The sequence below is a fragment of the Myotis daubentonii genome, chromosome 10 (assembly GCF_963259705.1).
Source record: "Myotis daubentonii chromosome 10, mMyoDau2.1, whole genome shotgun sequence".
Classification (NCBI taxonomy): Eukaryota; Metazoa; Chordata; class Mammalia; order Chiroptera; family Vespertilionidae; genus Myotis; species Myotis daubentonii.
In genome coordinates this window covers 32076557-32091701 of record NC_081849.1, presented here as the reverse complement: position 1 = coordinate 32091701, position 15145 = coordinate 32076557, and the positions used below count along the sequence as shown (strand labels likewise).

Below are 15145 nucleotides of genomic sequence, written 5' to 3'. Positions count from 1 at the left end.
CGGCTCTTTGGCCCCTTGAGTGTGGCTCGTCCACAAAATACCCACTTCTGCGCATGCGCCACGAAGTTTCAATCGCACTGTACATGCGCGCCCGCATGTGGTATTTTGTGGAAGAGCCACACTCAAGGGGCCAAAGAGCCGCATGTGGCTCGCGAGCCGCAGTTTGCAGACCACTGTCCTAGAGGATGGGCAACAACCAGGGCTGGGGCAGTGCTGGGAAACAAGGCTGCCTTCCTCTCAGGAACTTTCAGGGGAGCCCTTTGGGTGAAGCATGGGGAGCTCTGGGCTGGAGGGAGAAGAATTCACAGCAGAGGCAGCATTTCCAGCCACGGATATGTGGCAACCTATTCTGCCAGCTCACCTGAAACAGCCTGAACTTTCTAAAGGTGGGTCAGCATCTGGGTATCCCATCCATGCTCACAGATTCCTATTATCTATATGGCATTTAGCCCCTTAATGCTGCTCAGAGGTCAGATAGAGGAAAAGGTCTTTGATCTTGGTCAGCCTCCTTGCTTTACAGATGGGAAAACTGAGGCTCAGGGAGGTGGCAAGAGCATGGCTGCTGGTGGGAGATCTGGGATTCAATTTGCAAGTTCTTTGTTGAATTTAAACTTCTCAGCATACAATAACTAACATTCACCTCTATTTTAATTGATCAAAATTAAAAGATGATGCTCTTAAAAAGAAAAAGTACACTTTAGCCTCTATCACTTTTATGTACATTGAAACTTAAGAAGTCAGTATTACCCTACCTAGAAATATCAAAGAATAATAAAGCTTTTGAACCACCTTTGAAGTTGAACTTCTGAATGTCATTGCCTTAGTCAAATACTGCAAAGCACCAGAAGCTGAAAAGGCCTCTGAGCTGGTACCATCAGGACAGCTCAGCACAATGCCCCTGTGTCAATTCCTTCCATCCTGAGGCCAGGACAAAACCCCAAGTTCTCAGTCATTTTGTCAAAGCTACAGTTTCACTTATATATCAGCAATTCCTTATTGAGAGAGGGGGATCTGTCGTTCAAACACCATTGACAAAGATAAAACTAAGTGTAACAAACAAATGTTTATTAAACATTTAGGAAATGTTACGGAAATGACCTCTTTTATACTTGTATGCCAGGCACCCTTTAAATTACTTAGGTGACGTTGCCCCCAAATCTGAATTTCCACAAGGGTTTTCTTTGAATTAGAAGGTGCTGTTGTAACTGTGTCAGCGGGAGACAATCTTGATGTAGACACCATTTTTTGGACTTAGGGCAGATTTGGATTCTAGCTGCAGTGGTACCTAAGGTAGAGGAGATTAAAATATTTGTCACAGTTAAACACATCCACAGGAAAACATTCTTGGAACCGGGCCTGAAGCAGGGTTATGGAAATTCGGCTGAGGTCTCAGAGAGTTGAGCCAGGAGCAAACAATGCAGCCTCCCATCAGGACCCCTCGGACCCAGCAGAGCTGCTTCTCCAGGACTAGGCACTGGGCCCTGCAGCACTGGTGCTCATCCCCCCTTTCCTGTGTTAATAATTCCCATTTATTCTCCCAAGAACCCTGCAAAAGAGGTAGTAGTGGCTCACTTTGCAAATGAAGAAATGAAGGTTCAGAGAGGCCAAGTGACTTGTTCAAGATCACATGACTAGAAAATAAAGAGCCAAGCCTCAAACTCTTCTCATCTCCATCTCCCTCCCTGTGCCCAGCCAGACACTGAGCAGCCTCTCTGGGAAGGACTTTGGGGAGTTGGGCCTCATGCTGTTCCCTGCTCAAGCGTGCTGTGGTCTGACCTCAGTGCCATGCAGAAAGCTTTCCTTATGTCTTACAAGGAAGATCCCTGGTGGGCTGGGGTCTTGGAAGAAACACCAAAGAAATACTTAAGAAGCAGGGTAGCCCCTGGAACCATATGTAAAATGATGGTTCAGTGGCTCACATGAACCCTTTCGAGGAAAGAAGAGTCACCAGGCCTTACTACTGGGGCCTTGGCAGAATTGTCAGATGTCTTTGAGGATTATAGTTCAGATGGGAGACCAGTTCTATGCCCCAGAAGCAAGATGGTCTAGACCTGTGCTATCCTGTACGCTAGCCACTAGCATTATGTAGCTGTTGAATGCTTGAAATGTGGTTAGTGGAAAAGGGGCTGAATTTTTTATTTGATTTAATCATTAACATTTAAATAGCCACATGTGGCTAGTAGCTCCTGTATTAGTGCAGGCCTAGACAAACTAGAAACACCATTGGACTTCATAAAAGAGGAGGTCATTTGGGGCTAGCGAAGTCAGGGAGGGCTTTCTGGAGGAGGTGACTCCTGAGGTGGGTCTAGGAATGGGAGAAGCCATGTGAGCAGAACTTCTCAGGAGTCACTTCGGGATTTGAGGCAACACCCAGGAATGTGGAGGATGGGACTAGACTTGGGGTGGAAAGTTGAAGAGAGGACATTCCAGGTCGGGGCAGTAGCCTGAGCAGGTAGAACACTCTTAGAGTGGGAAGTTGGGGCGGGGAATGTAAAATGGGCTCAGATAAGTTCTCCCCAGATCAGCAGGCTCCAGACTCATGGCTGGTTCTTGAGCTGGGAAGTGCCAGGCATAAGCAGGGGTTGGGGACATTGGTCCAGCCACTGTACTGTATGTCAAGATGAAGGGTAATGAGGCAAACCCCAGAAGGAAGTCTTGCACACGTGGAAGACCTAGGGCAGTCAGACCTGCCTTCTTTCTCTGTTCCCTCATCTGCTTTGGCTCAACTCTGTGCTCCCAATTTGTCCCTCCTCTCTTCAGCAGTGACCATCAGAACTTGGTGGACATTTTCACATCCAATATCTTTTTTAGCCCAACTGAACTCCTTATTCCTCCTGGACCAGCACCCACCCCAGTCTCCCTGTTTGCTGGGGGAGAGGGGCAGTGCCACTCTGGATCTAGAAGTTGTCACCATCTGTCACTATGTCCTTATCTGTCCCCTATGCGCTCTGGTCCAGGTCTACTGCTGTGCAGGGGAGTTCCAAAAAAGCATGGAGGAGAGCGAAGTTCCAGTTGTGTGGGGAACAGCTAGCCCCTTGCAGGCAGGCTGCTGGATGTGGAGGAGAGGGAGGACTTGGAAATGAGCAAGATCTGATTTGAACCCCAGTTTCTTCACTATGGTTAGTCATTCATTTGCTTGTTGATGTTTGTTGAATGAATGAATGAGCATCTGCCATGTGCCTGGCATTAAGCTGGGTGCTGAGGCACCGAACAATAAATATGACAAACTTGTTCCCTGTCCTCACGGAACCTGTAGTCCAACTATTTGACCTCAGGCAAGTTATTTAACCTCTCCTCGTCTGAAAATGGGAATAATAAAACCTACCTTGGATTCTCTTTGCCAAGGAGGGAAGGGCTATAGCATCATGAGGGCTAACCCTACTGTACAAAGAATAAGAATAATAATAATATTAGGCCAGCTGCAGTGCAGACAACGCAGTGAACACGCCTGAGCCAGGAGCAGCAGGGCTCACCAGCAGGGGGCTCACCTGAGTCTCAGGGCAGACTTCAAACCGGAACTTGCTCAGGAGGTGGAGCAGTGTCAGCTTGACCTCCAGCAATCCCAGCCGCACCCCGAGGCAGCTCCGGGGACCCGCTCCGAATGGCAGGTAGGTGAAGGGTCGCCGGCACCTCTGGGCCTCAGCTGTGAACCTGTGAGTCAGCGCAGTCAGGGTTGGCCCAGGACACCTGCCTCCACTTCGGGGCCTCTTCAGCCACTGGGTCTGGCTGAGGGTCCCCTACATCAGAGGTGACGATCCTACCAAGCGGGCCTAACCTCCACCGAAGTCAACAGAATCCCGTTTTCTCTCGGGCCTGTCCCCAAACTATGGAGCTGGTGGCTGCTAATCCCTGAGCTTTCGTTCCACCCCCCTCCTCCCTTCCTGCAAAGGCATTTTGAATGAAAAGAATCACCTGGACAGTCAATGTTGCCTTCCTGCCCTCCTACAGCCCCTCGTGCTGTTAACGAGCCTGCGGGCTCACTATGATCCAGAAAGGTAAGAGCCTTAAAGAAACCACAGCCCTTACCTAGACCCTGGGCTCCACCTTCTCCATCAGCCAGAGGTGACACCAGCCATACTTCCTAAGAAGGGTCCCTGGGCCCTGGTCCTCCTCTCCTGCCCCAAGGCCAGGTCCTGCCAGCTGTCCTTGCCCCTCTGGTTCAAGCAGTGAAATGGAACTACCGGAGGCTGTGGTACTTGAACCACGGAAGGCCTTCCTCTGAGGAATTGCCTATCTGCTACACATGGCAGCGTGTGCCGCACGTGTTTCGTGGCAGTAAAGCTAGGTGACAGCCATTGTTGTGTGGTAGCCAGCTCACGTCTTACCAGCTCCACACTTTTCTGGGCCCAAGGTATCCTGGACCCCCCATCCCTTTTTTCAACTGAATATTAATGCAATGTTTGTTTCAAAGATGATGCTATAAGCCCGGCGGCCACTGTTTATGGTTCCTGATCTTTATTTCCAGGAGCTGCTGTGCAGCAGGGTATAGTTTGTCTAGGCCCCGCTGCCCACAGCTTCCCTGTGGCTGGTTGTAGAGCTGGGGTTGGGTCCCCGGGAAGCTGGAAGCGCTGAAGATGGAGCCCACCTGCTGCCTGACCAGCCCTCCCTGGCCAGATCGCACAGGAAGGGATAGAAATGCGTTCTTTTGAGGAGGGGCTGTGAATACCGGTGCAGACATTTTAAGCCTGGGAGCCTAGAAATGAAGTGTAAACAAGGGACCACATCCCACGTAGGGGCCGGAGGTGGTCCAGGTCTGCCATGTTAGTCTAGCTGGTTCTCATGAATTCCTGGAGAAATTGTGTTGATCTTCTTGTTTTGGATTAGGCTCCATTTTTTAAAAAGGAAAAGATGTTGTGTTACTTTCCCGTGCACACCTGAAATATGATCCGGTGTCCTGTGTCCTGGTTTGAACAAACAGAAGACACCCACTTGAAATTGCCTTGTTCCTTGCGTGCAGTGCTGCTGAAATGCTAACTCTTTGGATTCTGTTTGGGGCTTTTAAAAGTGGTACAATATGATTGCCTTGGCTTTTGACAGGGGACAATGGTACTAGATCTTTACCAAATCTGTGTCTCTAGGCAGCCACCTACAATCTCTCCCCTTCGCTCACCTCCCTCAGGGGCCCATTTGAAGGGGCGGTGCTCACCTCTCGGGGTCAAAGGCCTCTGGACGTGGCCAGTGCTCCGGGTCATGGTGTAAGGCGCCCACAGCCATTTCGACCACTGTGCCCGCGGGAATGCGCTGCCCCAGCAACTCGCAGTCCTGTGCCGCCTCCCGTGTGAACCTGTGGGGGCGGGGAGGGAGGGGGGAACAACGGGTCACCCCGGCCTTGATGCAGAATAGAGATGAGGAGAGCTAGGGTGGGGTGATGCCGGGGCAAAGGGGTTCTGGGTCTGAAGTATGGAATGAGGGACAAGGGAAGAGGAGGCCCTGTCCCCTTCGGGGAGTGACAAAGACCTACCCACCCCACCCCAGTAAGTCTCTACTGCCCAGGGCCCTGCAGCCTTGGCCAAGCATGTCAAACTCAAAGGCTAACACTGGCCAAATAAATGAGGCATGTGGCCTGAGGGCCACGAGTTTGACATGCTTGCTCTAGGCTCCTTAGACTGGCCTGGCCCTTGGTGAAAGCGCAGTCACTGCTCCTTCCTTCATCCAGCCTGAAGCCTGTCTTATGCCTGGGTTGGGGGCACATGGGTGCCTTTGAAGGGCTTATTTCTGATAAGAGTTTACATGGCCACACCCTCCCTCACCCTTCGCTTTACCTAACGGAAATTTGAGTTTGAAAATCTGTTCCCCATATATTGTCTGTGTCACTATGGATAAGTTCCACCAGAGAGAAATGCTTCTGGTCAGATGGTTTATTTTATTGAATGGCCATGGCATAATGCCTTTTATGTTCTAATTTTTTTTAAGGGCTACACTATCTATGTTTGCATATGGACAGACAATTTCTGGAAGAATTCCTAAACTCCCATTATCTCCTCTAGGGGATGGGACTGGGGTGGAGGATGGTAGGGCACCAGGCTGACAACTTTTTCTTTGGATCCTTCTGTGTTGTTTAGTTTTTGGGGGTATTTTTTAGGTATAAGCATATTGTTTTGGTAATATAAATAATTTTTAAAAAATTAAAAATAATCTATGTTGGCTTTTGCTTCAAGTGGTAGGACTGGGCTTCCCTCAATATCTTAGAGGAGATAAAATTATTAATTATAGCTATAAAAGATATTAACAGCAACCACAGCTCCTTGCAGCATTCATCACTCTGTTATGAGCATTTAATGTAAGAGTCAGGAGCCTGAGAGGCAGGGTTGTGGGGCCCCATTCAGATCCTCAGTTACTAATGCAGTTAATATGTGTATGCATCTGGGAGCAAAACCCCAGTTTTGAGCAGGAAGATGGGGGGAGGGGTGTACAACCTCAGCTCAAAAAGGATCAAACAAGGCTACTCCCTGGCATCCCTTCTTTGTCATCTTTACCGGAAATAGCTTGGACCTGGATGCAAAGCCCCCTACAAAACAGAAAACAGGGCCTCCCTTCTGAACATGGTGGCCTCTCTGGCTCGGTTAGGCTGCATAAAAGGCCAGAAAAAAAATCTCTGAATCCTACTGCATAGAAATTGGACTCACATTAATAACCTTTCAATAAGAATTATGTTTTTCATAAGGGCCATTCTGAGTTATTTTTATAGATGAGGGTGTCAGTCAAGTTGTATCAGTGCTTGGGAAAAGCTAGCAGGCTTTTTCTGAGATTAAAGGAATAATAAAATGGAATAGAAGAATAGAATTAGACTAGACTAGAATAGAATAGAATAATAAAATTCTCACTCTCTTTACATTCACCTCAAATCCTATGCCTGGGCCAAAGCGAATTGGCCTCTTGTTTGGGTGAGAATAATGATGGTTTGCCTGTCTCATTTTTGTTGTTTGATAACAGAAATCAGCAGAGCTGATACAGTTTAAAATGCCAATGGAGTAGGGGTAGAGGAAGGTGAGGCTCAGGAGATCATGGAGTGCCCGGGGTTGGAGCAGGACTGGAAGATGGCCACTCGACTCGAAGCTCAGTGCCTCTTGCTCTTTACCTCATACCTTCCATGGCAGGCTGCTCAGAGGGGAGTGCGTTTTCCCATCACTATCCCACTGATTCTCACTGTATTCCGTGGGGCAGGCACATGTGCCCATTGAACACTCAGGACACAGGGGCACAGAGCAGTACAGAACTAAGCCAAGGTCACACAGTAAACTCAGGGCTGGGCCAAGACTGTCCTGACTTTATACCTAGACCAGCGATTTTCAACTGGCGTGCCATACGACTTTTTAAAACGTGCAATACCTGACTAGTCAGGGGGCCTGACCTCTTTTCCTTTAGATTGTCAAATTAAAAATTGCCAACAGCCAACAACAATAGCTAAAAAATTATACCTATTTTTTTTGTCAGACCTGCAAAAATTGTACTTTTTGGCATGCCACAGAATTTTAGTAATTAGTTAATGTGTGCCATGAGAAAGGTAGAAAGATCACTGGCCTAGACCCATTCTGTCAGTATAGGTCACTGCACTATATGCGACTTTATGGGGGAATTTTAACAAATGCATCCAGGTACTCTGGTTCCTGTCCTGTCCCGAGTGGGAGCGCCAGGGTGCTATTTCCCAGGCGCGGTGCTGTTGCCGACTTGCTCACATGGTGCTGCGGAGACAGGCCAGCAGGAGGACTGGAGAACTGGCCGCGGCATTTTGTGTTTAAGAGCTTGATCACTTTGTCACTCAACACATCATCTATTCAAGGTCTGGTGATGAATTTTTGATTGAGTTTAGATCCAGGAAATGATGTGTCTTTGATGAGTTTATACACTTTCCTCCCCCTAGAGAACACAACTGTTCAACTCAGCTGAGTTCCCCCTGTGCCAGGAGCCCCGGCACCCGCGGGCCTGACCTGGGACACCGGTGTCTCTGGGGCCCCCTAAAGGCTTCTTTCCTTTTGACGGTCTTTGTTGTGTCCCTGAATGTCTTATTTTGAATTTTCTTTTAATGTGTATAGCAGCCGCCCAAGTTCTATTAGAAGGATGTTGGATATAAATCATTAAAAAACGAAGATTGGATACAGTTTGCTTTGCGGCTCCCTCCAAATCAGGGAAGGCCCGTGGAGTCACTCCTCACCCTGGCCCCAGGGGAGCAGGCAGGCCTGGCGTCACCACTGCTTCCAGGCAGGTGACGGAAGCCTTGTGTGCTCGGGGACCACGAATCATGACTCACACCCTGGAATTCTCTACATTTGCTCTGGGCCCGAACATATTGGACAATATCTACAAACACACTCTCTAGTGATGTTTTTGGAATATAATTTCAAGATATCTGCAAATCATCCACGTTTTCTTATATCTCCTTGTGGTTTATTCATTCATAGAAATGTGGATGGACTTTATTGTGTGGCTTCTGATTCTGGAGCCTGAAGTCTAGACCTGAAGGGAGGCCCGGCTCCATGAGATGCCTGGTTTAGGGGGACTTTGAGAGAAGCAGGTGGCCTGGCTCCTGCTCTCAAGGCGCCACAGGCTAGCGTGGCCGGATGTACAGTGGAGACATTTTACAGAGCAGCTGAAATGTGTCCAAATATAACACGAAGCATAGTTAGGGCCGAAAGTGCCAGGGAGGGAGGCAGTGAGGAACAGTGCAGCATGGCGCAGTCAGACCTTGGCTTGGCGCTCCGAAGACGGAACAGGTGTGGGCTGTTGGGGACCAGGCCTTGGCGGCCCCCCCTGGAATGTCAACTCCAAGGGCACGGGTGTGTCTCTGTTTTGTACGTGGCTCATTTCCTAGTGCATGGCACAAGGCAGATGCTCAATAAAAGCTGCTGAATGAAGGAAGGAAGGAATGGGCCAGGGGAGTGGCGAAAGCCATCTAACGCTGGGAGGCCAAGGAGACCAGCTTGGGGTGGGGAGGAAGGTCATGTTAAAATGCTTATTGCATGGAAGGCATTACACCTGGTGCCCCCAGGGGATACAAAGAAATGCAAGACTCAGATCCGGCCTCCAAGGAGCTTGAGTCCAGCGTTGCTAACACAGGTGGTGGCAGACTGGACAGGTGAGGACCCCAAGCAGTGATGCTGAAGGGACCTGGGGCGCAGGGTGGGGCTGCGAGCCTACCTGAAAGCCGGTGGGTACATCCTCAAGGTCTCCGCGATCACCATGTCCAGGTAGGGCAGGCCTTCCTGGAGGTTGCAGTACTCAGGGGCCATCTGACCGAGGGATGTGACAAAGGAAGAGTGTCGAGTTAGACCAAGTACACAGCCTTCTGTCTTTTCCCTTCACGTTAGAGTCCTGCTCCAACTTGAGCAAACACTTAAACGGAACCCCCACCAGATCCAAAGCTGACACCACCGCGATGGCATGTGATGAGCGCCCCGCATGTCCTGTTGAGCAGAATGTCCTCTGTGCTTGTTTCACGGTGCTACTAGTATACTATTGAGGCCAGGCTGGGGCGGGGGGGGGGGGGGGGGCGGTCTCTGAGTGTCATATAGAGAAGTTCAGTTATGAAACATCGTTGGCACTTACGGAGACCTGGTGATGCAGCAGGCTACGCATTGTACAGACACTACCTTATTTAATCCTCCCAGCAAACCGGCCAGACAGCTAGTAAATGAGGAAACTGTGGTTGTAGGGACTAATAAACTTACAAGACAAATAGTGAAATAGAAAAAGAAGAAAGAAAAGTTTGCAACATTTATAAAGGATTAATAAATAGTAGCAGAACCCAAAGAGCTAAGAAGAGAAATTCATTAGAAAAAGGGTCAAAGGCTATGAAGAGGCAAAGCACGGAAGAAGAAATACAAGTTGTCATGATAAGAATTCAAATGAAAATCATGAGAGTCCGTTTGTCACCTATCAGATTAGGAAAAATTGGGAAACATTGATTAGATGCTGGGGGTGGGGGAGGTATGGAGCTAATAATACCGCATGTTGGGGAACCCTGACACCCCCTGACGACTTCCACTGCAGTGGCACCATCCTGCTCTGGCCCTCACCCTGCGAAATGACATTGACCAAAATGACATTATTCGAGGCCCCGCCAAACTGAGTGTTCGGCACGGAGGTCTGAAGGTCTTTGAGGGTTCGCAGCCTCCTGTGGGTTTGGGTGAGCCTGTTTGAAAGAAAATGTGCTAAGACGGACTAAGGGATATTTGTATGATAAAGTTAAAGCCTTCATTTATTCTTTCCCTGGAGGAGCTTTTAACTGTGCTTCTAAGCTTTTGGCTAAACTTACCCATGTGAGCATTAGTGTGGCCCAGCAGTTCTGATGTGGTGGAACATGAGCTGCAGCGGACGGCTTTTAATACAGATGGATGCTTTTACTTATTCATTCAACCCAGGGAGCGTTGGTCCATACTATTGATTTGATTATTGGTCTTAAGGGGAGCCCGGGCCCCATCTTTTCTTTTGAAGTCCTTCCCTCCCCAGGTTCTCGTGTGTAGCCTGAGGGGTCAGACCACTGCTAGCCTTCCTGTCTGTCTGCTACCTCAGGATCCTCCTTTCGGGATGGGGTGGAGGGAGGCGCAGGCCTCTGTGTTTTAATGGGACTATGTTTTATGTCCCCTTCCCATTTACAGACCAGCCCACACTCTGGGACCTAGTTTTGCCTGCCTGTAGTTCTTTTCAGGAAAATCTGGGACAAAGAGGTTGTGAGCCAATCCTGCCAGCAGAGGGCAGCAAATGTATGGCAAATGGGGACTCCCCGGGAGGCTGGGCCCCAACTCAGAATCACAAGTTAGACCCCAAAGGACCTTAGAAATCATGAATCCAGATTCTTCATCATAGAGGTGGGAAAAACGAGCCCCAGGGAGGGAAGCCATGAACCTCCAAGTCACACAGATGGAACTTGGAATGGAAACCCAAGTGTTACTCATTCAGCAATCCCTCAAACACCTACTGCGTGCCAGGTGGGGGGCTAGGTGCTGGGATCCAACAGGATTAAGTCTCTGCTCCACAGGGAAACAGACTCCTAAGCAAGTCCTTATACTGAATGTGGGCTTAGGAACGGGAACTATAGCTCTTTTCTGGGAGCTCATTTATTTCCTTATTCATCCAACCAGAGAGAGTTGGTGCATCCTATTGACCAGGCACTGTGCTAGGCACAGGGGCATTACTTTGAGACCCACTGTGGGAGAACTGACAAGGGGCACACATCCTGGCATTTGGATGGGGCAGCTGCTAGAAGGAAGTGATGTCTAAACAGAGATCCTTACAGTGAATAAGAAGAAGCAGGTGAAAAGTGGGTGGACTTGTTGGGATGCTGGTTCAAACCAATAAGAACAACAACACGTCAATCACAAGGCCTTGGACCCTGAGGGGATATTCTGTGTGCTTAGGAACATACGGTTTATTTTTAGTGGGAGGATGGTATGGTGGGCGTGTTTTAGAAAAGAGCCCTTTTCTTTTAGAGATATATACCGAAATATTTACAGACAATGTGATGAGATGCCTGGGATTCCTCTTTAATGGAAGTGGGGTAGGGTGGGAGTTACCTGAAACTAGAGTGGCCATAAGTTGACTCTGCCCTGAGAAGGTTGAAAATCAGTATTAAATATTTACTAATACTTAACATTGGGAAATATCGACTAAATACTTAATGGATAAATATTGGGAAAAATAGAAACTTAAACGGTAAACTGGATCTTTGTGTTGTGGTTTACACTCCCAATCCAGCATTCCTTCATTTCTACGGAGATTTTTTTCATTTGCATTTGATTTTGAATGGGCAGTAATTTTTAAGGTTCTTGGTTTCTTAGTGTTTAGATCATATAGGTTAGGATCTGTAAACCGATATCTAAATGCAATAAGTAAACTGATGGTTAAAGGAACTTCATGGAAAATCTTTAGATAAAGCCCTTGAAGAGGAAATCATACTGCTCTCTCCTATTAATATCGCTTTGCTACATTTAGATTATTGTGTACATTTTCTCTGTAAGCTAGACACACACACACACACACACACACACACACACACTGAGTCACCCACATCTACACACACACCCTAAATATGATGTGGAGTGTACATGAGAAAAAGAAAATAAAAAATGTCATTGCTTTCAAAGAGATTTTCCCCAGCCCTGGCTGGTTTGGCTCAGTGGATGGAGCATCGCCTGCAGACTGTAGGGTCCCAGGTTTGATTCCCATCAGGGGCACATGCCCAGGTTGCGGGCTCAATCCCCAGTAGGAGGCGTGTGGGAGGCAGCCGAACAATGATTCTCTCTCATCATTGTTGTTTCTATCTCTCTCCCTCTCCCTTCCTCTCTGAAATCAATAAAAATATATGTAAAGAAAAAAAGATTTTCCCCAGAGCCCTGGCCTGTGTGGCTCAGTGATTAGAGTGTTGGCCACGCACCTAAGGGTCGTACCTGAGTTACAGGTTTGCTTCCCACCCCCAGTTGGGGTGCATGTGGGAGGCAACCAATAGATCAAGCAGGTCAAACTCATGGCTCACGGGCCACATGCCTCGTTTATTTGGCCCATGTTAGCCTTTGAGTTTGACATGCTTTCAATAGATGTTTCTCTCTCTCTCTCTTCCTCTCTTCCCCTCTTCCCCCTCCCACCCTTCCTTCCACTCTCTCTGAAAAGCAATAGAAAAAATATCCTCAGATGAGGATTAACAAAAAAAGAAGAAGAAGAAGAAGAAGAAGAAGAAGAAGAAGAAGAAGAAGAAGAAGAAGAAGAAGAAGAAGAAAAGAAGATTTTTCCTGGAGATCAGGGAGCTAATAGGAATGTTATCATTGTCCTATTTTGCTAAAGGAAATAGAAATAGGGTGGCTTCAGTTTTGTGCCTCCCAAGTCGCAGCAACAGCAGCCTGAGGCAGTGTTGATGGGTGCTTCTGCCCCGCCCCCGCCCCATAGCGCTATGTAAAGCGGGCCGAGCCATCCCAGCCCTCCCTCCCCTCCAGGAGGCAGGGAACTTGGCATCCCTTAGGATGCAGCATTCTAGCATCGGGACAGCCACGGGCCATGCAGCCAGATGAAGAACAGATGTCCATTCGCTCCGATTCTCCGGGGGACATAAGACTATAACATGAAACCAGTCCAGGGGAGTGTGGTGACACTGGCTTTGCCCTTTTGCCCACAAACCCAGAAGAGAAGCCCCTCCCCTTGCCACCAGCCTCCAAGGTGAGGAGGGAGTCCTCAGGGCGAGGCCTGAGCAGGCGGGGGCTCCTCACTGCCCAAGTCTCGCAGCAGAGGCACCGAGGTCCTTTCAGCTCTGACTCTCAGCTTGGAGATTCCGTAGACGTGGCTAGTGAGCGGTTTCAGGCTTGGAGCAAGAGGCAATGGGGGGCAGAGGTCATGGTTACAGAGGGGCCGGAGGAGGGTCTTTCAACAGCGCTGGCTTGCCTAGCCAATGCCCAGAAAGTCCTACGTGTTAGTTTAAAGAATTTGGCAGGTTTAGATGCAGACATGCATACATCAGAAAAAGTAATTAGGAAAGTATATATAGCATCTATTTATATCCACTTTGAAAGGAAAGAGACAGACTCATCTCACATGAACACATGGCTTATTCCAGGTGCTCTGTGCTCTGAGGTCCAGGCCATAGAGATTGGTGGGGAGGGGGAGATGTAATGAAAGAACATAAACCAGCCTGAGTGTGCACACACACACAGTCAGCACGCACAGCCCATGACCCTGACTTGAGCTTTATTGATAGCGCTCACCCCGCAGGAATGTCTGTCTTTAGAGATCTATAATAATAGCACTTGCCTCCTCCCATACTTTTCTGCCCGGAGGACTTTTACATCCATTGTATCGTTGGTCCTCACAACTGCACTGTGAGGTGTTAAGGCAGATTTTGTTGCCTATTTTACTGATGAAGAAAGCAGAGATTCAGAGAGGTCCATGGCTTGTCCAAGGTCACACAGCTAGTAAATGGCAGAGTTGGAACTAAATCCAAATCTTCAGATGCCAAGCATTTCCCATCATGCCGTGCTGCCTAGGCCTCCCTCCCTCCCTCCCTCCCTCCCTCCCTCCCTCCCTCCCTCCCTCCCTCCCTCCCTTCCTTCCTTCCTTCCTTCCTTCCTTCCTTCCTTCCTTCCTTCCATTTCTGGAAGCATAACATACATACAACAAAATACAACACAAACAAGAGTGTAGCTCAGTGAATTTTCCCAAAGCAAGCACACCTGCGTAACCAGCGTCAGCTTGAGACACGGAAGATTTCCAGAGCTCTGAAGCTCCCTCGAGGGTAACCATTCTGTCCTCTCGCACAAAAGATTACTTTTGTCTTTATAATAACTTTACATATGTAGGTGTTTGCATCTGCCTTCTCGTGCTCAATATTGTGTCTTGAAAGTCATCCGTGGTCTGGCATGGAGGGGTCCTGTGCCTGCTCTCAGCGTGCCACCTCACATCTCCTTTCTGTGCGTTTGGCTGTTCCCAGTGTGGGGGTCATTATGAGCACATCTTGTACGTGACTTTGGGCGAGCAGATGTGCACGTTTCTGTTGGGGATACACATACCTAGGACCAAGTTGCTGGGTCACAAGGGATGTGCACGTTCAGCTTTTGTAGATGTTTTGAATGGTTTTACACATTGGTTGTACATACTGCCTAAAACTTTAACCGTGAATCAGCCGAAAAGCAGCTTGTCACCACCCCCTCTGGTTCCTTCTATTTTCTCTCACTGTGGGTTCCTCCTCTCCTCTCTGCCTGCCCTCTCCAATGGGCTGCAATCTAACCACTATCTCTATTCCGGGAAAGGGTCAAGAGAAAAAATAGTGCATTATTTGGGGAGCTGAGTTATTTATTCCTATAGTGTGTGTGTGTGGGGGGGGGGGAGGGGGTGGCAAATTAGGAACATCTAATTACCTAATTTCTAAAAGTTGTCCCAATTATCAGACACAAGCAGTCATAAGCATAAAACATACACTAAAATCAACTAGATCTGAGTCTTTGGGTTATCTGCTGCTTTTTAATATTTAGGATTCTGTTCTCTCCATAGCCATGGATCATTCACATTGATTGTATATAATGTTTAAAGAAATAAGCCCTTAAGTAAGTGACAGTTAAATCACCCAGCCCACTTTCTCTGCATTTAATTTGCAGACAAATTCTTCTTGTTCCCTGTCTCCCAGGTGAACGTTGGACACCTGACATACATTTTGCAGGGCTGGAGGGTT

At 48.3% G+C, this 15145-nt stretch overlaps 1 protein-coding gene across 2 annotated transcripts in view; it reads right to left on the bottom strand.

The window, feature by feature from the left end:
• Positions 1-1055: 1055 nt before the first annotated feature.
• Positions 1056-15145, bottom strand: part of TBXAS1 (thromboxane A synthase 1) — a 156840-nt gene continuing 142750 nt past the window's right edge. For both annotated transcript variants that reach the window (XM_059711959.1, XM_059711960.1), the window contains 4 exons: positions 9136-9227; positions 5147-5284; positions 3489-3651; positions 1056-1285 (listed from right to left, as the gene is read on the bottom strand). In XM_059711959.1, coding sequence (XP_059567942.1) covers positions 1211-1285; positions 3489-3651; positions 5147-5284; positions 9136-9227 — 468 coding nt within the window. In that variant the 3' untranslated portion in view covers positions 1056-1210. The remainder of the gene's footprint in view (positions 1286-3488; positions 3652-5146; positions 5285-9135; positions 9228-15145) is intronic.